General features: G+C 45.2%; 1 protein-coding gene across 1 annotated transcript in view; it reads left to right on the top strand.

The window, feature by feature from the left end:
• TENT4A (terminal nucleotidyltransferase 4A) overlaps positions 1–23,340 on the top strand; it is a 686,787-nt gene that overhangs the window by 185,575 nt on the left and 477,872 nt on the right. Inside the window, exon 5 of the mRNA XM_077491885.1 lies at positions 9,311–9,439. Coding sequence (XP_077348011.1) covers positions 9,311–9,439 — 129 coding nt within the window. The remainder of the gene's footprint in view (positions 1–9,310; positions 9,440–23,340) is intronic.

Below are 23,340 nucleotides of genomic sequence, written 5' to 3'. Positions count from 1 at the left end.
ACCTGCACATACCCATATGCCCTCCAGCATCAGAAGTTTCTGCGATTCGCAGTCGGGGAAGCCCACTACCAGTTTGTGGCTCTCCCTTTTGGTTTGGCATCAGCCCCCGAGTCTTTACCAAGGTATTGGCTCCTGTTTTGGCATTGCTACGGCAACGCGGGATCGCGATCGTGGGATACCTAGATGATCTGAGAGCATCTAACGCCTCAGAGTTAGAGGAGGAAGTGGCGATCACCATGCAGACCCTGCAGGAATTTGGGTGGCTGTTGAACCTAAAGAGGTCAGTGATTGTACCAACTCAGCGTTGGGAGTACCTAGGCTTACTGCTGGACTCCATGGAAGCAAGAGTTTTTTCTCCCTTAAGACAAGCTGCAGACTGAGCCGCGGTGAAACTGCTGATGAACCACAAGTGGTAGTTGCTACGCTTCTGCATGCGAGTCCTGGGACTCATGGTGGTCTCCTTCGAGGCAGTACCGTATGCCCAGTTCCACACCAGAGTCCTGCAGAAGGAGATTTTGACAAAATGGGACAAAGTCCCTGGATTGGCATAATTCAGGTGAGCCAGTTCATCAGGGATTCCCTGCTCTGGTGGCTGAGGTCCCCAGCACTTCAGTCCGGGAAATTGTTCCTACCTCTGAAATGGACAGTGATCACAACAGACACCAGCCTATCAGGCTGGGGCAGAGTAATGAGAGTTCAGTCGAGCCAGGGCCTCTGGTCGGTGGAGGAATCCAAGTTGCTGATAAATCTACTCGACTGAGAGCAATCAGGCTATGCCTCTCCACATGGTCGATAAGGCTGCGAGGGCGTCCGATCAGGATCCAGTCTGACAACGCCACGGCTGTGGCATACGTCAGTCACCAAGGAGGAACAAGAAGCTTGGCCACCTCACGGTAGGCCGCTCACATACTTCGATGGGCGGAGTGACATGTATAGGCCCTGTCGGCCATTTACATCCCAGGAGTGGAGAACTGGCAGGCAGACTAAGTCACCAGATGCTGGACCCAGGAGAATGGACGTTACATCCGGGGGGGTTCAGCCTACTATGCCTGCGATGGGGCACACCAGACGTGGATCTTCTGGCCTCCCTTCTCAATCGGAGGTGCCAAGATTTGTGTCCAGGACAAGAGCTCCTTGGGCAGATGCGCTGGTGGCTCCGTGGAGTCTGTGGAGATCCCAGTAATGCTGATTGCCCCAGATTGGCCTTGGCGTCCCTGGTACGCAGACCTAGTGCCTGTCCAGGGTCCTGCTTTGTCTTCAGCAAGGAGTAGACCAGAAGTTGGCTTTGAGCACCATCAAAGGACAAATATCAGCTTTGGCTGGCTTTTTTTTTTTTTTTTTTCTTTTTAGCCACCCCTGGCGTTTCACTGTCTAGTGAGCACTTTTGTTCAAGGGATGCACCATGTAGTTCCTCTGGTGCATCCACAGTTACTCCGTGGAATCTGAACGTGGTGTTATCGGCGCTGCAAAAAACACTATCTTTCTAATGGCCACTACATTGGCTAGGAGGGTTTTTGGAACTGGCAGCCTTGTCCTGCAATTCGCCCTACCTGGTTATCCACAAGGTTAAGGCGGTGTTGCGTCTGCAACCTTTTCTGCCAAAGGCGGTTCACATCAATGAAGACGTTGGCTTACCATCTGTGTCCTAAGCCGACACATCCTAAGAAGGTGGCCCTCCATTCCCTGGACATGGTTCGGGCTCTGAGGGTGCATTTGTCTGCCTTGGCTCCCTTCCGGAAGTCAGACTCCCTTTTTGTTTCGGTGGCTGGTCCAAAGAAAGGCACGGCGGTCTCGTTGGCCACCATTTCCAGGTGGATCAGATTGTAGTACAAGCCTACGCCTTGAAGGGGCAGGTGCCCCCCTTTCTGGTCACGGCCTACTCCAGGAGGGCAATCTTAATGTCTTGGGCCTTCCAACATCAAGCGTCTGTCGTTCAAGTGTGTAAAGTGGCGACCTGGTCGTCTGTTCACACCTTCACAAAATTCTACAAGGTAGATGTCAGTGCATCGACTGCCTGCTTTGGATGCAAAGTTTTGCAGGCGGCTGTGTAATTGCAATTGCACATAAAAAAAATTTTTTTTATTTATTTATAAAAATGCAGTACATTTAAGTTAATGCACCGTTGCATTTGTTACCGCAGTTTTGGTGTGGTTTGAGGGTAGAGTCTCTGTTGAGGAGCACCCTGTTTTTGGTGGTGGTTATTCCACAGTCGTTTTTGTGGGTAAAGTTCATAGTAGTTCCCACATGCCATGGTGGATGAAGTTTTTTATACGGTTTTCCCACCCCTCATTTTGGCACTGCTTGGGGACGTCCCAATGGCTAAGAAAGGAGCTGTGTCAGTCGGTGAATATAAGAGGATTTTTTTGTACTCGCAGTAAAATCCTTTTCTCTGTAATTAACAGACTGACACAGCACCTGCCCCTCCTATATTTCTTTACGTTATACTGCTTGTTGACTTACTGAGGCTGCATGGCAGGCTGGGGGTTTTTACCTAAGGGACCGCCCCTTGGGCGGAACTAAAAGTTCTGTGTTTTTCATAACATGTTATGCCTAGTCCTCTCCTAAAGGTGGCGTAACAACCCAATGTCTAAGAGAGGAGCTGTGTCAGTCGGTGAATTACAGAGAAAAGGATTTTACGGTGAGTACAAAAAATCCTATTCTCTTCCGAGGATCCTAATATTGGAGTAGCATCACAATAGTTTGCTTGTGCACTCCTTTACTAAATTGGTTCGTTCAGCCTTTTTGCTGCCTGCAGCACAGGCTCTTGAGGAACCCACCTCTAATTTGGCATCATTAGAACCTCCCCATCTGGGGAGGTTTTTCCTATTTATGCATGGCTAAAAAAGCTTATGTATTCTGAATGGGAACATCCGGATAAGTATTATACTCCTAAGAAACTCTCTACACTTTATCCTATGGAAGAGGCTTTCTATAAAAAAAAAAAATGGGGGGGGGGGTTCCAGCAATTGATGCTGCAATCGCCTCAGTAAACCAGAATCTCACATGTTCGGTGGATAATGCGCTGACGTTAAAGGATCTAACAGATAAAAAGTTGGAACTTCTTTCTAAAAGCAATATGTCTTTAGCAAGTTCAGTAGTGCAACCGGTTCTTGCTGCAATTGGTGTATCCCAGTCCATTAAGCAACAGTTTGTGGAGATACTTAAAATTCTGCCTGATCAGCAGGCCCAGCAATTGGCTGGTGTATCAGACGCATTGTTTTACAGTAGATGCTATGAAATAGTCTATCATTTAAGCCTCACAGTTTATGCTTGGAGTTCTATGGCTGAAAAATTGGTCAGCTGAAGCACCCTGTAAAAAGCTCCAAGCCAGTTTCCCCTTTTCATGGTGATGGCTATTTGGAGACGATCTGGATAAAATACATCCAAAGGATCTCTAATGGGAAAAGCTTTTACCAGTAAAGAAGTTGTTCAAATATTTGTCCTTTTTAAGCGGGCTGCCTCTGGGCAGTGTCAATGGCCTCAACTGTCAGGTTCAAGGGGAAGACCCCAAGGGCAGAACCAGGGTCAGAAGAGATTTTGGGGCAGAAAGCCCACAAAGCATAATGCTAAAGCCTCCTCATAAAGGGGTGCCCTCGCTTGGGGAGGGGGGGAGAATGAGGCGCCTGCATTTCTCAAAGATCTGGCAGGAACAATTTCAAGACAGATGGGTGTCTAATGCAGTTTTTCTCTAGGTTACAACTAGAGTTCTGAGAGTTTCCATCTCCTCGTTTTTTCTAAGATCAAATGTTCCCAAGGATCCAGAGAAAATCTCTCCCTCTCCCTCTCCCTCTCCCTCTCCCTCTCCCTCTCCCCCTCCCCCTCCCACCTTTTCATGGTTCCAGAACCAGAGAGGTAAGACCCATTCTAGATCTGAATCGGCACTTAAACATCCGATCAGTTGTTTCCATCCTGCAAGGAGGGGAGTTTTTATCTTCAATCGATATCAAAGATGCATAACTCCATGTGCCAATGTTTCCCGCTCACCAGAAATTTCTGTGCTTTGAAATATAAAATAATTTTCAGTTGTGGCCCTGCCATTTGGTTTAGCCACAGCATCACGGGTGTTCTGAAAGATTTTGGTACCTCCTTTAGCCAGATTAAGGGCTCAAGGCATATCGGTCCTAGCCTATTTAGACTATCTAACTTTAATATATCATTCAGTCTCAAGTCTAAACCAGAGTCTAACAGCTGTAAATTGCCTGGAATCTCTGGGTTGAATACTCAACCTAGAAAAATCCTCCTCAAAACCATTAAGGAGATTACAGTACTTGGGGCTGATTATAGATATCGTACAAAAGAAGGTATTCTTACCCCAGACAATCGTTTCCATTGCAGGACTAATTCAACTTATCAAAACAAAGAAAAATCCTTCCATTCGGCTGAGATTGTTAGGGAAAATGGTGGCCTCCTTCGAGGCTGTCCCTTATGCGCAGTTTTCACTCAAGACTGCTTCAAGCACCATCCTGTCGGTTTGAAATAAAAAGATTCAGGCCTTGGATTTTTCCACTACGCTTGGCTTCCGACGCAAGTCAGAGCCTAAATTGGTGGTTGTCCAGCAAAAGGGAAAATCTTTTCTACCTGTATCCCGGAAAGTGTTAACAGATGTCATCCTTCTGAGCTGGGGATCAGCCCTGGAAGAAGATTCTGTCCAGGGGAGATAGTCCAGGTTAGAGGACCTTGCCTATCAACATTTAGGAACATTCGGGCAGTACGTCTGGCCCTAGAATCTTGGATGGTCAGACGGGACTGTCATGTCAGGATTCAGTCCAACAAGGCCATGGCTGTGGCTTAGTTCAATCACCAGGGGGGCACAAGAAGTTGTGCAGCCCAAGAAGAGGTGAATCGTGTTCCACCCTTCGGCAGAACACAACATTCCTTGCCTATCGGCAATTTTCTTTCCAGGAATAGAGAATTGGCAGGCGGACTACTTGAGTTGCCAACCATTATTTCCGGGAGAACGGTCTCTTCACCCCGACATCTTCAAAGTGATATGTCGGAGAGGGGGTATTCCGGACATGGACTTATTCGCATCCAGATTCAACAACAAAGTTGACCACTTTGTGTTGAGAACAAGGGATCTGCTAGCAGGGGGAACAGACGCATTAGTCTTCCCATGGGATCAGTTTTTTACCTATTGTATGCGTTTCCTCAAGTTCTGCTACTTCCGCACCTTCTCCGCAGGATCAAGCAGGAATGAATGGAGGTGGTTCTGGTGGCCCCAACAGGGCCCAGAAGATCTTGATTTACCAAGATCATAAAGATGGCAGTAGGAGTCCTCCGGCCATTATAACCAGACCTTCTCGCACAAGGTCCGGTATTCCATCCTGCCTTATGGACGAAAAAATGTAACGGGTTTGACTGTTGAATTCCACTTTATAAATAATCGTGGGTGATCTCCTTCTGGGGTGTCTACTTTGATTAGTGCCAGGAAGCTGGCTTCCAGAATCATTTACTATAGAGTCTGGAAGGCATGTGTTTCTTGGCACGGATCCAGGCATTAGCACTCCAGGAAGTATGTCATAGGCAGAATCCCAGATTTCCTGCAAATGGGATCTGAAATGAAGCTGGCCTTGACTTCTATTAAGGGCCAGATCCCGGCCTTTTCTGTGTTTTTTTTTTTTTCAATGGCCTCTTGGTTTGTAGCTTATTCAGGATTAATCCCCCTATCAAGTCACCTCTAAATCCTTCGGATTTAAATTTGGTCTCATCGGCTTTGCAGAATCAGCCGTTTGAGCCTTTAAAAGAAATTCCCTTGGTTCTTTTGACGAGAGAGAAACATTTTCTGGTTGCTATTTCTTCTGCTAGAAGAGTATCGGAACTAGTGGCTCGGTCTTGTAAAGAGCCACATTTGATCATGCATAAGGATGAGGTGGTTTTATGTCCTCATCCTGAATTCCTACCAAAAGTGGTAACAGGTTTTCATTTAAACCAAGATGATATTCTTCCTCTTTTCTCCCCAGAGCCTCAATCTAGGAAAGAGAAGGCACTATATTCTCTTGATGTAGTAAGAGCGATCAGAGTCTATTTAAAGGCGACCACTCAGGTTCGCAAAACAGATGTTTTGTTTGTACTGACAGAGGGTCCAAAATGTTGACAGGCAGCGTCAACATTCACTATTTTCCAAATAGATTTGTCAAATGATTGTTCAAGCTTCGGCTTAAAGAAGAAAATTCTTCCTTCTCATGTTAGAGCACACTCATCCAGGGCGATTAGTGCCTCTTGGGTGGTGCATCATCAGGCCTCTATGGCTCAGATCTGTAAGGCCGCAACTTGGTCTTCGGTTCGTACGTTTATCAGATTTTATCAAATCGATATTAAAGGATGAGGATATTGCCTTTGGGTGCAGTATACTGCAGGCTGCCATACGAGTCCTCTGGCCTCCCTTTTGCCCTACTTTTTTGTTGTGTGTCCCTCCCTTCAGTTGCCATTGCTATGGGACATCCCACATAATAAGTACTATGGCTCTGTGTCCCCTGATGTAAGAAAAGAAAACCGGATTTTTATAACGGCTTACCTGTAAAATCCTTTTCTTTGATGTACATCAGGGGACACAGAGGTCCCTCCCTTCTTGGTATACACTTGTATTGCTTGGCTGCAAAACTGAGGACTCCAGTAGTGGGAGGGGTTATATAGGGAGTACACTTCTTGCCTTAGGTGATGGACACTGGCACACCCTATCAGTGGCCCTATAACCCGCGTAGTAAGTACTATGGCTCTGCTTCCCCTGATGTACATGAAAGAAAAGGATTTTGCAGGTAAGCTGTTATAAAAATCCTGTTCTGTTATTTTGTTCTATTTGTATATATATGTGTATTTGTGTGTGTATGTATGTGTGTGTGTGTGTATATGTATGTATGTATATATATATATATATATATATATATATATATATATATATATATATATATATATATATATATATATATATATATATATATACATACATATAATAATTTTTTTTTTTTTTATATTATGTGTATTTGTGTGTGTATATGTGTATTTTTTTTAATTGTTTGGTCCATATATATTTGGCAACATTTTCATACTTTTGGCTCTGTATGCCACGAGAATAAAATTAAAATGAAACCGTCCAAATGAATTTGAAGTGGAGACTTTCAGCTTTAATTCAAGCAGTTGAACATAATTATTGAAAATCCTTTTACTGACAATGACTGCCTGAAGTCTGGAACCCCATGGACATTATCAAAGACTGGGTTTCCTGCTTTGATGCTTCTCCAAGCTCTGACTGCAGCTGTCTTCAGTTGTTTGTGGGTCTTTCTGCTTTTAGTTTTACCTTCCGCAAGTGAAATGCATAATCAATTGGCTTGAGATCAGGTGATTGACTCTCCCATTGCAGAATGTTCCACTTTTCTTTCAAAAGCTCATGGGTTGCTTTTGCAGGTTATTGTCCATCTGTACTGTGAATGGCTGTCCAATCAACTTTGCAGCATTTGGTTAATTCTGGGCTGACGGTATGTCTAAACACTGCAGAATTAATCTGGCTGCTTCTGTCACATTAATAAACACCACTGACCCAGTGCCACTGAAAGCCATGCATGCTCATGCCATCACACTGCCTCCACCATATTTTACAGATGTGTGCTTTGGATCATAAGCTGTTCCAAGCCTTCTCCACACTTTTTTTTTTTTTTCTTCCTGTCATTCTGGTACAGAATAATCTGTTTCATTTGTCCAAAGAATGCTTTTCCAGAACTGGTCTGGCTTTTTAGATTTTTATTTATTTTTTTATTTTATTTTTTGGGCAAAGTTTTTAATCTGGCTTTTCTATTCTTCAGGTTTATGAATGGTTTGCACCTTGTGGGGGACCCTCTATTTGCACTTGTGAAGTCTTCTCTTGATTGTAGACTTTGAGAATTATACACCCACCTCCTGAAGAGTGTCCTTCACTTGTCCGCATGTTGTGAATGGGTTTTTCTTTACCAGAGAAAGGATCCTAAGATCATCCACCACTGTTGTCTTCCATGGACATCCCGGCCTTTTTGTGTTGCTGAGCTCACCAGTGCGTTCTTCCTTCCTCAGAATATACCAAACTGTTGCTTTGGCCACGCCGTATGTTGCTGTTTCGCTCATGGATTTGTTTAGTTTTTTGAAGCTATAAAATGACCTGTTTCACTTGCATAGATAGCTCCTTTGGACGCATGATGTATATTCACAGCAATAGGTTCTGAATGCAAATAGCACAATTAGATTAGACTCCAGACCTTTTACTTAATTGATAAAGACAAAATGGAGTAGCCCACACCTGGCCACAAAACTGCTTTTGATTCAATTGTCCAATTACTTTTGGTCCCTTGAAAAAGGTGGGGGGGGGGGAATATTCTGGGCTGTAACTGCTAAACCCTTCCTCTGATTTGGATGTATATACCCTCAAGTTAACCCTGAGTATGCATTATTGACCTCTGTCTGTCTGTTCCTTACCTTTCTGTCAACGGTGCCGTTCCTCCCATTCAAAGATCCACAAACGGCAGACAGCCTTTATCTTTTAAAAGGCTTTATTTCTTGAACTTGAGTGGACGTTACATTTGTGTAGAGGATATGAGTTGCCTCTAATCTGGTTCCTGACGCTGATCCTGCGTACTTCCCTTTGTTGACCTGACCAGCATCACTCTGGAATCTACAACCCACAGCATTATTCAAAGTCCCAAGACCTCAGGGCCTAATTACTTGACATGCAAATCCGCCCAATGTCAGTTATGGAAAGTGCCTCTCACTAGGTCTTTCGACACATAGCGAGTTTACGGAAAAGCACTACTGGGTTGCACTCCTTTTTCTCACCTCCCATCAACAGTCCATGTTTCCCACAGAAGGTCGATCCCAGTTTCCTCTGTCCGCTTTACACCTACTTCCTCCTCCACATGGTGTCCGGCGCATCCCCGGCTGGGACACCCGGTTTCTCCTCTGGACTAAATTGCGATGACTGTGTGGGTTACCCAGCACTGGGGACTCTGAACCCCCAAGCCTTCAAGCTTGCTCCTGCTGCACAATACATCTTGGGTTCTCTCCTCCTCCTAGGAAGCATGTGACCCCCAGCTTATAAGCGAGTCCTGCCCCTGCCAACACAAATTAATGATTGGTCCAGAGCTCTCCACTTAAGCTGCCTGCCACTCCAGTCCCAAGTCCTGCCTCCCTTCCAGAACATTTCCCTGAAACGCTGAGGGGGTCTCTCTAAGCCAGAGTGTAGGTGGCCACACTAGATTGAGATTTCTGAATTAAATATTTAGGAGTTTAGAAGTGTGAGTATGTTGTAGTTTGTCCCTAACCCTCTTTTATTTTTATTTTTTTCTTATAGAAATATCCATTGCTTCCCTATTTGATTTTAGTGTTAAAACAGTTTCTACTCCAAAGAGATCTAAATGACGTTTTTACTGGAGGAATCGGTTCTTATAGCTTAATTTTAATGGCAATTAGCTTCTTACAGGTAAGTGCCGTGTTTTTTTTTTAACTGTTCTGATGACTAGAAATGTGCCCATGGGTGTACAGGATGATTTACAGGCAAGAGTTGTAAGCAATGGGCTGGCCTTGAGAATGCAGGTAGATGGTGAAGACCATGAGGCATGAAGTATAAATCGAGGAATACCGAACAGAGAAGGTTAAGACACTGTGTAGATTTTGCCGATACACTGGCTAGCACATTAGGAGATGTTACTGAGCAGCATAAACCAGAGTGGGAAGATGTTGATTAGGATAAGGCATGACATCACGTAGGAGTTGGAAATGTAAAGTGAGACGGAGTTTAAGCCTCATGCATACAGACTGAGAGTCTTAACCTCCTCGCGCCCGCCCTATAGCCGAATGACGGCTGTAGAGCAGGCGCTTTCGTCCGGGAGGCCGTCCCTGGAAGTTCTGTGTTTGCCGTGTCCCCCGGAGACAGGCAAACACAGATCGCTGTGAACGGTCAATCACGGCGGCCGTTTACAGTGCGATCGGCGTGTCCAATGGGAGATGATCTCATATGTAAACATGAGATCATTTCTCAGCGCCGCTCTCCCTCACACAGACAGCGTGTGAGGAGGGAGAAATGAACGGCTGCAGCGGCCGTGAGTGTAAAAATGTAAAAAAAAAGTGCCATCCTGCCCCCGTGCCATCCGCCCCAGTGCCACGTGTCGTCAGTGCCATATAGTGCCATCTGTCATCAGTGCCATTTGCAGTCAGTGCCACTTATCAGTGTCATGTGCCATCTGCTAATGTCACGTGTCATCAATGCCACTTATCAGTGCCATCTCTCATCAGTGTCGCGCGTCATCGGTGCCACGTATTAGTGCCATCTGTCGTCAGTGCCGTATCAGTGCCATCTGTCAGTGTCACGTGTCATTGTCCTGGTGCTCCAGGGCCTTCAAAAGTGTAATAGGTAGTCAACAAGTTAGATGTGTAATTTATGCTCCTAGAACACGTGACGTGCTGCCTGCATGTTGGGCCTCTCTATGTGGCCAGGCTGTGAAAGTCCCACACATGTGGTATTGTAATACTCAGGAGTAGCAGAATTTTTTCGGGGGTGTCATTTGTGGTATACACATGCCATGTGAGAGAAATAACCTATTACAATGACAATTTTGTGGAAAAAAATTTAAAAAATGAAAAATCTTAATTTTGCAAAGAATTGTGGGAAAAAAATGACAACATCAAAAAGCTCACCATGCCTCTTACTAAATACCTTGGAATGCCTACTTTCCAAAAAGGGGTCATTTGGGGGGGTATTTGTACTTTCCTGACTTGTTTGGGTCACAAGAAGCGAGATAGGCCACCAGTACATCAGATGTGATCAATTTTGTGCGATTCGCACCACAGCTTGTAGACTCTCTAACTTTCACAAAGACCAAATAATATCCACTAATTTGGGTTATTTTTACCAAAGATATGTAGCAGTATAAATTGTGGCCAAAATTTATGAAGAAAAAATAATAATTTGCATAATTCTGTCACAGAAACAAAGAAATATGCGTTTTTTTTCTAAATTTTCGGTCTTTTTTCATTTATAGCGAAAAAAATAAAAACCCCAGAGGTGATCAAATACCACCAAAAGAAAGCTCCATTTGTGGGGAAAAAAAGGACAAAAAATTCATTTGGGTACAGTGTTGCATGACTGAGTAATTGTCATTCAAAGTGTGAGGGCACCGAAAGCTGAAAATTGGTCTGGGCAGGAAGGGTGTTTAAGTGCCCAGTAAGCAAGTGGTTAAACATGGTGTATAAATTTGTGTGTTTTTCCTGCACCCAGGATTCTGTGTATAGCCTGCCACAAAAATGGCTGTAGTCATGTAAACTACCTGTGCCTGCACATTCAATGTATTTCCTAAACCTGAAAGTCTCTTGCAGAAGCTGTAAACTTGTATGGCAGGCTGTATATGGCAGCTGTGACTCCACAGGCATGAGAAACAAACCCAGAATTTAATATGCAGAGTATTTTCAGTTTGTCACTGCCCTTGTGCATGAGGCCTAAGGTTTCTGATGCTGAAAAAAAAAAACAGAATGAGTTGCACAAAACAGCTGGATTGGCCAAAACAGAGGCTGCTGAACAGGATGATTCACAGATGTAGGGATGCTAAAAATGGTGTGACCTAAAGGATGGCTAGCAGCATAAGAGGAAGTGCAGATAACAGATGCTGAACAAGAAATGTCACGTAAGTTGCTAATAAACAGGATCAGCCGACAGATGAGGATGCTAAACAAAGGTGCACAATTAACTGGCTGGCAGGGTTCTATAGGTGTAATAAAAGGCTAGGCTTTATTACTTAAAAATCCTATGTTTAACCTCTGACATGTGGGTATTGTCCAATAATTTCAGTCATCTCAAGATTATAATAAAAGGAATTTACTTATCTTGGTTTAAAGATATATTAACGGTCATAAAAAAGAAATACAGCATATTAAATCCCGCGGGGGGAGGGGGTTGGGAGTTCCTATCATCTTCAATTGAAGTTCCTGGAGGCGATGGCCCCTGATCCATACTTCCCTTCTGAATCGACCTAATCTAGGAACTGGTCTCGCAGTCATATATACAGCAGAGCAAGCGATAGCTAAAACTGGTCAGTGGTTCCCAACTTCCCACAGCATGATGAAGCGGATGTCTCGTGCATTAAGCATGTTGTGTATATAGATGTCATTACTTATACACTAACCTAAAATGATTACTAAGTTTCTTGTAAATCAATAACTAAAATTAAATATTAAAAACCCACACTACATTAAGGCCCCTTTCACATATGCGGACATTATGTCCGTATTTCATCTATCCGTTTGCGGGTGAAATACGGGCATGCATGCATCCCTATGGGATAGCGGGTGTCTGCGGATGAACATCCGCAGGCACACACTATCGTCTGCCTCCGCAATTGTCCGATTCTGCAGACGGAGGAAAATCCTATTTTTCTATCCATCTGCAGAGCGGATCGGATGAACACGGACAGACGGTCCGTGCTCATCCGATCCCCCATAGAGGAGAGCGGAGAGCTGACAGGGCGGTCCCGGCACAGTGTGCTGGGACCGCCCTGTTATCAGCCGGCTTAGCGGGGACAATGGAGCGATCCCCGCTGAGCAAGCGGATCATCACGGGGCAGATCATTACTGATCAGTCCTGTGTGAAATGGGCCTTAGATGTCTGTCAAGTAAACAGGTGTTAGATGATTCAAGCTGCAACCCCTTCTTGAACGCCTAATGTGTATACTGCATATGCCTTTGTGTCTGTATATACAGTGGGGATGGAAAGATTTCAGACCCCCTTAAAGTGGTTGTATACCCACATTTTTAACTTTTACCTACAGGAAAGCCTATAATAAGGCTTAAGACAAGTATTTGGCGCAAATCAAAGATATTAGGTTCCCACTTGAAAAAAAGGGAGTCTATAAGGTTACATATGGTGAGTGCAGGGAATGCACTACTTTGTCCAGACCAAAAAAAGGAGGGAATAAATGTTCTTTAGTTCATGGAGAGGGGAGGGGAAAAAGGATGGGGAGGGGGGGATGGATCCGCATGCAGGGCTGCCACCTTAAAAGAGCTGAAACTTGAGCTCCTGGATTGCTGTAGATAAAGGAGAAAAAGGAGAGAAAGGGGCGCCTCTGGGTGCAGATTTTTTTAAAAGGTTTTATTTTCAGTGTAAAAAACATAACATTTTGCACTCACATTTAGTAGGCAAAAAGTAAGCATTAAACACCAGGGGTCATCTGGTATATCTGATTTTTGGGACGTTAGCCAGTGCTCCGGTCCACATCTGTCATCTCATCGCGTTGTTCCTGTTCCTCTCACATGCTGTCCACTGCAGGTGTTTTGTATGAAGCAGCCGGCTTGTGGTGGACACGAGATGTGCGGTCTTCAAAACGAGGCTTGGGAGGCAGAGACGACCAGGGCGCGGGGCTGTGACGTCAGCGGGTATGCGATGCGTTTCTTGAGCGTGCGGGTCGAGATTGTCGGACGACCGCGCTCTTTCATCAGGCAGAATCAGAAAAAAATGCAGGGGACTCAGGATATAAATAGGGGCATGCTAAGGGCAGTGGGCGGGGCTGGAGGCGGACTAGGAGCAAGTGAAGGGGCATGGCTACGATCGAGTATGAGAAGGAAAACAATGAGTAATGAGGGGAGAGGGAAGTGGGATGAGTAATGAGGGGAGAGGGAAGTGGGAGAGAGAGGGAGCTGGAGCGGCTTAGTATAAGGAGGAAGTCAACGTCTATGGTGAAATCTTATGTACATATCGGTAAAGATATCTATGGGATAAAATCCTATTTGGAAAAAATCAAAGAATGGATGGAAGAATGAGTAAACAAAGGGGGATGGAAGGAAGATAAAAAATATATATTAAAAATGGGTAAAAAGGCTTAAACTTAGAAAGGAAGGTAAAAGAGAGGAGCATACATGGAGTGTGTAGATATAATTATATTGGAGATTGGACGTGCAGGACATATGTGTTATAAGGGAATAAAAATAGTGTATGTGTATAGACACATATACACATACACGTGTAGATACGTACGCTTATCAGTGTTTTAATGTAATTAATAATGTTATTCTAAGCGTATTGTATACAATAAAATGAGAATTAAAAAACAGAAGTATAATCAGGAAAGCACACATATATGCCTACATGGACACGTGTGTATGTGTGTGAGCACATACATGAGTGTGGGGCGCGGAGATAGGAAAAAAAGGGGTACAAGGGAGTGGATTACGAGGGGGGGGGGGGAGGGGAGGAAATAAAAATGGGGGGGGAGGGGGAAAGGGAAAAAAAGGGGGGGGAAAAAAGGGAAAGGGAGAGGGAGGGGGGCCTGGGGAGAGGGGGGGGGGCGGCAAAAAGAGGGGGGGGTGGACGGGGGGGGGGGGGGGGAGTATTACACAAATACAAAATCATAACAATAATTTTCTAAAAGAAATGCATGGGTACATATACAAGCCAATATCAGTGCATGATTCTTTGCAAGGAGAAGAGAGAGTATAATCGCTTGAGAGATGCAGTAACTGTGGAAACAATATGTATACTAATATATTTTCCATAAATATCGGTAGCTAGAGCAAGCGGATAGATTGAGAGGATATCTATATAGATGGAAGGATATTTTTTGTGGAATCATGTTGTATGATAGAGACCGCACTATGGACAAGGGGTGTCTGGTATGGGGCAGTTTGAGCTCTACAACAGATAACGGGTTGGTTATATCAGAGGATGGTGGCAATTTCGATACTCGTTGATTCCCCCTGGGGAGAGTGCGTCGAGAGTGTAGATCCAGAAGGTTTCGCGGGAGCATAATTTTTTAAACCTTTCCGCTGAAGGGAGATGGTCGGGGATCTGCTCAATAACCCAGACCTTGAGACCTGATGTGGACCCCTTATGACAGAGGGCGAAGTGTCTGGGCACGCTATGGGGGTCTGTGCCTCCTATTAGTCTACGATGCTCACCGAAACGTTGTCTGAGAGTCCTAATGGTTCTCCCTACATATATGAGACCACAGGGACAACTCAGACCATATATTACGAAATCGGATGAGCAGTTGTAAAATTCTTTTAGTTCATAGGTTTTGCCTTTGGTGGTAAATTCTTTTTGTCCGTGTTTGACAAATTTGCATGTTTTGCAAAGTGCTTTGTGGCATTGATACATCCCAGTTAGAGGTATCAGTTGGAGGGTTTTGGGAAAAATGGATTGAGTTTTTAGTTTGCTGGGTGCGATTTTGTTCCTCAAGTTTGGGGCCCTGTGGTAAGTGACAGATGGTCGGGCTGGGAGTTCAGTTTTTAGGTGGGGGTCCTGCTGTAGGATATTCCAGTGGTTTTTTAAAATTCTTTCCATAGTTTTATGTTCATTGTGAAAAGTGGTGATGAATCTACTAGAGAAATTCTGTGGGGGGCGGTCTGTTTTTGTTGCAGTTTTTTCTGAAAGACACTGTTTGAAAGCGTTTTCTATAAGGGGTGCAGGATAGTTTTTTTCTTTAAATTTAGTTTTCAAGGTGTTACTGAATTCGATATAGTCGATTTTGTTTGGTGCAGTTTTGCCTTAGGCGCCAAAATTGTCCCTTTGGGATGTTTTTAATCCATTTTGGATAGTGACAGCTATTAAAGTGAAGGTAGGAGTTGCCCGCGGTTGGTTTTGTATAATTTTTTGAGATAATAGCATGACCTTCGTGCCCCAGTTCTAGGTCTAAGAATGCTATGGTCTCGCAGTTGGTATTAGACGTGAAGGATAGGCCATAGGGGTTATTGTTACAATGTTGAACAAAGGGGGGGATTAAGTCAGCTGCTCCATCCCAGATGAGGATAAGGTCGTCTATGTATCTACCGAAAAAGATTATGTTTTCTGAAAAAGGATTATTTTTGTAGATGTAGTGGGACTCCCAGAAGCCCATCGCAAGGTTCGCATATGAGGGCGCAAAATTGGCGCCCATAGCTGTACCTTGGATCTGTTGGTAAAAGTCACCGTTGAAGGTAAAATAATTATGTGTCAAACAAAAATTAACGGCCTTTAGCACAAAGTCCGCTTGCCTCATATTCATTAAGGGGTCATTGATTAAGGAGTTTTCAATCGCTTTTAGGCCAAAGTCATGTGGGATGGAGGTATATAGTGAACTGACATCCAGGGAGAGCCAGGTATATGATGTTTCCCACCTGTAAGGGGCCAGGAGTTCTAGGAGGTGACGACCATCGCGGATATAGGATTGCAGTTGTGTCACCAAGGGCTGTAGGAATTGATCAATGTATAAACTGAAGCCTGTGGTGACACTATCCATAGCAGCCACAATTGGTCGGCCAGGAGGGTGGTGGAGATTTTTGTGTACTTTGGGTAGATGGTAGAAGTAGGGGATTTGGTAGAAATTTTTTTGTAGGAAGGCGGCTTCTGTTTTTGTAAGGATCCCTTCTTGGAGGGCAAATTTGGTTAAAGCCTCGGCTTCATTTGCAAAAATATTGGTTGGGTCATAGGTCAGTTTTTTGTAGGTAGAATCATCAGCAAGGAGGCGGAGAGACTCCACCACATAGTCTGATCGGTCTAGGAGGACTATTCCGCCCCCTTTGTCGGCAGGCTTGATTACTAGGTCTTCTTTATGTATTAGCTTGTTTAAGGCTAAAATTTCGGAGCGGGTTAGATTGTTTTTATATTTTTGATTTTTTTGGGATTTTGAAGTGGTGGTACATAGTTTGATTATGTCCGCATAGACTACTCGATAAAAACTTTCAATGTATGGGCCTTTAGAATGAGTGGGAAAAAATATTGATTTAGGTTTCAGTGATGTATGGATAATGGGGGGGGGGATGAGATGAGATGTTGGGTGAGTAATTGTGATGTCATTTCATCGTCATTAGATATTTCTAGAGTGTCGATGTCGATAAAAGATGAGTTGGAGATGGATCCTGTATGGTCATGGAGTGGGGATGTGATCAGTGGGGCGGGTAGTTCTTTAGTCTCTTTTGAGTTTTTTTTCTTGTTTTATGTGGAAGTGTCTTTTTAGAGTCAACGTACGTACGTAATTGTTCAGATCTTTAAAGATGGTGAAAGGGTTGGGTCTATTTATAGGTGCGAAATTTAAGCCCCGACTGAGTAATGAGATATCAGCGGGTGATGGGTTGTATGAGGATAGATTAAAGATTTTTACAGTTTTTGGTGTTTTAATATGTTTGCGTAAGTTGGTCTTTCGTCCTCCTCTACAGCCTCTTCTGTGAGTTTTCTTTTTCTGGGGTTTGGGGTTGGAGGAGGACTTTTCACTAAAAAAGGCGATGATATAATCTGGTTTACTATGGGGGGGGGGGGGGGTATGGTTTCTGGGTTGTGGTTTATTTGTACGGGGGTGATTGGGGATTCTACCATGGTAGAGTTTATTGTATTGGAGGTGGTAGGGGTTGGCTGGGAGCTCTTCTCATTCTTATTGTAAGGGCTACTGTTTGTTTTTATTTTTATTTGTGTTTTTGTTGTTTCCCGAAGTAACAATTTGTGTTGTGTTGATTTTGTGGGGTTCCAATCTGAATTCTGGGGGCCCTGGAGATCTGTTATAAAACTGATTGAGAGATTTTATTTTTTCGTCCATTCTCACTCTGTTCTTATTTTCATCTTTATTCAGGTTTTTTGAACTCGGATGATATCGATGAGTGATAGGACCAAAAGGGTCAATGCTCATCAGTGCAGGGGGAGATTGTTTATACGGTTTCTTTGTGGTGGAATGACTAGTGTCATGTTGTATTTGGTTTCTTGGTTTGAGGGGAGGGAGATTCGGTGCAGGGATATCAAGATTTTGTGATCCGTGATCATTTTTTATTTTCCAAGAGAGGATGTGGTTTGTGTTGTAGTCGTCTAGGTCACGTTTGAATTTTCCTATTTTGGTGGTGATAAGGTCATCCTCTAGTTTTTTGGTGTTTCTCTTGAGGATGTCCAGCCATGATGCTGGGATTTTTTGTGAATGGCCTAATATTTCTTCCACAATTCTTTTTATCTGTAGGACCAATAGATTGTATTTGTCGGACCTGTGGGATACTAGTATCCCCATCCATTTAGTCGTACAGAATTCCGCTACCCCTACCCATTCTTTTTTTCCGGGGTCATCTAAGAACAGTGGAGGGGGTTTCTTAATGCGTAAACCTCTAGGGGCAATTTTTGTTTCAATATATTTTTCTAGGAAGAATTTATCCCACCATTGTACGTTAGTTGTGTGAATAGTTCTTTCCAATTGTTTAAATTTGCCGCAAAGATTGTAACTGGCTTGTCCGTTGAGTTTTACTACAACGGAAAAATCTACAGGGGATAAATGTGCGTATAATTGGTCAAGGGTGGTGTATCTAAGGCTAGTTATGGTTGTAATGATATCCATAATAATACTTCAGATGGGTAGTATTTATAGCAAAAAAACATTAGGAATGTCTATCGGTAATTGGTAACATATGGGTACTATTGAGCAATGTATGTTATGTTATAAAATACAATATACAAGACAATAGGCATAACAGGCTAGAGGGAAAAATTCATGTGGGTAGTTACCAACAATGTTTGATATGCAGCACAATAGTTTCACAGAAAAAAGTATATAGACATAAGACAAGTATTTGGAGCAAATCAAAGATATTAGGTTCCCACTTGAAAAAAAGGGAGTCTATAAGGTTACATATGGTGAGTGCAGGGAATGCACTACTTTGTCCAGACCAAAAAAAGGAGGGAATAAATGTTCTTTAGTTCATGGAGAGGGGGAGGGGAAAAAGCAGTGGCGGAATTATCAGGGTCGCAACAGTCGCAGTTGCGACTGGGCCCTGGAATTCCATCACTGTGGGGGGGCCCCGGCGTGGTTGCTATTCACAGGGCTGTGAGTGAAGAGCGTGTCTCATGTAAACAGCAGCACAGAGACACCGGCACTCGGGAGTGAAGTTTCATTTTCCCTCGTCCTCTTGCAAAACACAGAGGATCTGCTCCCCCTTCGGCCCCCCCTCCCCTCCTCTCCTGTGTTCTCCGCGGGAAATGTGAGCTTGTTAGCTTCACACCTGAATGCCCGCGGAGAGGGGAGGGGGGGCCGAAGGGGGAGCAGATCCTCTGTGTGTTTTGCAAGAGGACGAGGGAAAATGAAACTTCACTCCCGAGTGCCGGTGTCTCTGTTCTGCTGTTTACATGAGACACGCTCTTCACTCACAGCCGTGCTGACTCCTCTCCAGTGTGTGCAGAGACTCGGGAAGATCCCGTCGCCCATCACCATCATAGAGCTGCTGATCGCTGCCTCCCCCCAGGTGCGGGGGGGGGGGGGGTTACAGAGATCTGCTGGGGGCCAAGGTGCACGGCGGAGTCCAGCAAGGCACAGAGAAACCTCTTTAAGGGGGGTGACTGTCTAGGGACCCTAAATTAAGGGGGGCTCTCTGGGGACCCTAAAGTAAGGGGGGGTATCTGGGGATCCTGATGTCCAGTACCACCGCCACCCCTCCTCCAGTACCACCACCACCACCGTGCTACCCACCTTCAGTACCACCGCCACCCCTCCTCCAGTACCACCGCCACCCCTCCTCCAGTACCACCACCACCGTGCCACCCACCTTCAGTACCACCGCCACCCACCTCCAGGACCACCGCCACCCCCTCTCCAGTACCACCACCATGCCACCCCCTCTCCAGTACCACCACCATGCCACCCACCTCCAGGACCACCGCCACCCCCTCTCCAGTACCACCACCATGCCACCCCCTCTCCAGTACCACCGCCACCCCTCTCCAGGACCACCATGCCTCTCCACCACCGCCACCCACCTCCAGTACCACCGCCACCCCTCTCCAGGACCACAATGCCTCTCCAGTACCACCACTCACCCTCTAGTACCACCACCGCCACCCACCTCCAGTACCTCCAGTACCACCGCCACCCCTCTCCAGGACCACCATGCCGCTCCAGTACCATCGCCACCCTCCTCCAGTACCACCACCACCCACCTCCAGTACCACGGCCACCCACCTCCAGTACTACCATCCCCCTCCAGTACCACCGCCACCCCTCTCCAGTACCACCACCCCCCCTTCAGTACCACCACTGCCACTAACCTCCAGTACCACCACCACCCACCTTCAGTACCACCACCACCCCTCTCCAGGACCACCATCCCCCTCCAGGACCACTATCCCCCTCCAGTACCACCACCGCCACCAACCTCCAGTACCACGGCCACCCCTCTCCAGGACCACCATCCCCCTCCAGTACCACCAACGCCACCCACCTCCAGTACCACCACCCCTCTCCAGGACCACCACTGCACTGGTGACACAGGTCCCACTGGGGACACAGGTTGCACAGAAATGTTTTACTTTGTTGTACAGTGGAAAAAAATATAGTATCAAAATCATGCTTTTCGGGGGGGGGGGTGGCCCTTCCTGATTTCTTGCACCGGGGCCCTGAGGTTTCTAGTTACGCCTCTGGGAAAAAGGATGGGGAGGGGGGGATGGATCCACATGCAGGGCTGCCACCTTAAAAGAGCTGAAACTTGAGCTCCTGGATTGCTGTAGATAAAGGAGAAAAAGGAGAGAAAGGGGCGCCTCTGGGTGCAGATTTTTTTAAAAGGTTTTATTTTCAGTGTAAAAAACATAAAATTTTGCACTCACATTTAGTAGGCAAAAAGTAAGCATTAAACACCAGGAGTCATCTGGTATATCTGATTTTTGGGACGTCAGCCAGTGGTCCGGTCCACATCTGTCATCTCATCGCGTTGTTCCTGTTCCTCTCACATGCTGTCCACTGCAGGTGTTTTGTATGAAGCAGCCGGCTTGTGGTGGACACGAGATGTGCGGTCTTCAAAACGAGGCTTGGGAGGCAGAGACGACCAGGGCGCGGGGCTGTGACGTCAGCGGGTATGCGACTCGTTTCTTGAGCGTGCGGGTCGAGATTGTCGGACGACCGCGCTCTTTCATCAGGCAGAATCAGAAAAAAATGCAGGGGACTCAGGATATAAATAGGGGCATGCTAAGGGCAGTGGGCGGGGCTGGAGGCGGACTAGGAGCAAGTGAAGGGGCATGGCTACGATCGAGTATGAGAAGGAAAACAATGAGTAATGAGGGGAGAGGGAAGTGGGATGAGTAATGAGGGGAGAGGGAAGTGGGAGAGAGAGGGAGCTGGAGCGGCTTAGTATAAGGAGGAAGTCAACGTCTATGGTGAAATCTTATGTACATATCGGTAAAGATATCTATGGGATAAAATCCTATTTGGAAAAAATCAAAGAATGGATGGAAGAATGAGTAAACAAAGGGGGATGGAAGGAAGATAAAAAATATATATTAAAAATGGGTAAAAAGGCTTAAAAAACTTAGAAAGGAAGGTAAAAGAGAGGAGCATACATGGAGTGTGTAGATATAATTATATTGGAGATTGGACGTGCAGGACATATGTGTTATAAGGGAATAAAAATAGTGTATGTGTATAGACACATATACACATACACGTGTAGATAGTATGCTTATCAGTGTTTTAATGTAATTAATAATGTTATTCTAAGCGTATTGTATACAATAAAATGAGAATTAAAAAACAGAAGTATAATCAGGAAAGCACACATATATGCCTACATGGACACGTGTGTATGTGTGTGAGCACATACATGAGTGTGGGGCGCGGAGATAGGAAAAAAAGGGGTACGAGGGAGTGGATTACGAGGGGGGGGGGAGGGGAGGAAATAAAAATGGGGGGGGAGGGGGAAAGGGAAAAAAAGGGGGGGGGGGGGAAAGGGAAAGGGAGAGGGGGGGGGGGGCGGCAAAAAGGCGCCCCTTTCTCTCCTTTTTCTCCTTTATCTATAATAAGGCTTACCTGTAGGTAAAAAAAAATCTCCTAAACCTGTACGGTTTAGGAGATATTCCCCTCGGTATGCGCCGCTGACTGCAGCGGCGCATGCGCACAAGGGGTTTCTCGCCGTCAAAATCCGGCAGCGGCCGGACTGAAATCTCCCGCGCGCATGCGCGGGAGTGACGATATCGCGGCTTCGGCCACTCACAGCGCCGGAGCCGCGATACCCGGAAGAAACGCCGAGGGAGCATGTCAGCTCCCTCGGCGTGGATCGGGCCAGATGTCGGGGCCTCGTTCTAAGGTAAGTATTTCATAATGAGCTAGTATGCAGTGCATACTAGCTCATTATGCCTTTTGCTTTGCAGGTTTAAAAAAAAAATAAAAAATGTGCGGGTTTACTACCGCTTTAAATGTTTCACTCTTTGTTATATTGCAGCCATTTGCTAAAATCATTTGTTTTGTTTGTTTTTTTTTCCTCGTTAATGTGCACACAGCACCCCATATTGACAGAAAAACACAAAATTGTTGAAATTTTTGCAGATTTATTAAAAAAGAAAAACGGAAATATCGCATGGTCCTAAGTATTCAGACCCTTTGCTGTGACACTCATATATTTAACTCGGGTGCTGCCCATTTCTTTCTTCTAAACCTTAATTTGAGTACAGCTGTGTTTGATTACTGATTGGACTTCATTAGGAAAGCCACACACCTGTCTCTATAAGACCTTACAGCTCACAGTGCATGTCAGAGCAAATGAGCTCCAGAGATGCAGTTGGGAGAAAGTTGTGGAAAGTCAACAATCACTGCAGCCCTCCACCAGTCGGGGCTTTATGGCAGTGTGGCCTGACGGAAGCCTCTCCTCAATGCAAGACACATGAAAGCCCACATGGAGTTTGCTAAAAAATAAACGCCCGAAGGACTCCAAGATATTTAGAAATAAGATTCTTTGGTCTGGTGAGACCAACATAGAACTTTTTGGCCTTAATTCTAAGCGGTATGTGTGGCGAAAACCAGGCACTGCTCATCACCTTTCCAATACAGTCCTAACAGTGGAGGATGATGGTGGCAGCATCATGCTGTGGGGTTGTTTTTCAGCTGCAGGGACAGGATGACTGGTTGCAATCAAGGAAAAGATGAATGTGGCCAAGTACAGGGATGTCCTGGATGAAAACCTTCTTCAGAGTGCTCAGGACCTCAGACTGGGCCAAAGGTTTAGCTTCTAACAAGACAACGATCCGAAGCACAAAGCTAAAATAACGAAGGAGTAGCTTCACAACAACTCCGTGACTATTCTTGAATGGCCCAGCCGGAGCCCTGACTTAAACCCAATTGAGCATCTCTGGAGAGACCTAAAAATGACTGTCCACCAATGTTTACCATCCAACCTGACAGGACTGGAGAGGATCTGCAAGGAGGAATGGCAGAGGATCCTCAAATACAGGTGTAAAAAAACTTGTTACATCTTTCCCCTAAAGACTTATGGCTGTATTAGATCAAAAGGGTGCTTCTACTAAATACTGAGCAAAGGGTCTGAATATTTTAGACCATGTCATATTTCAGTTTTTCTTTTTTAATCTGCAAAAATTCTGTGTTTCCGGGTGCTGTGTGTACATTGAGGAAAACAAATTAA

The sequence above is a fragment of the Lithobates pipiens genome, unplaced genomic scaffold, assembly GCF_037356315.1.
Source record: "Lithobates pipiens isolate NorthernLeopardFrog02 unplaced genomic scaffold, aLitPip1_a1.2 Scaffold_19, whole genome shotgun sequence".
Classification (NCBI taxonomy): domain Eukaryota; kingdom Metazoa; phylum Chordata; class Amphibia; order Anura; family Ranidae; genus Lithobates; species Lithobates pipiens.
This window is presented reverse-complemented; position numbering and strand designations above follow the sequence as displayed.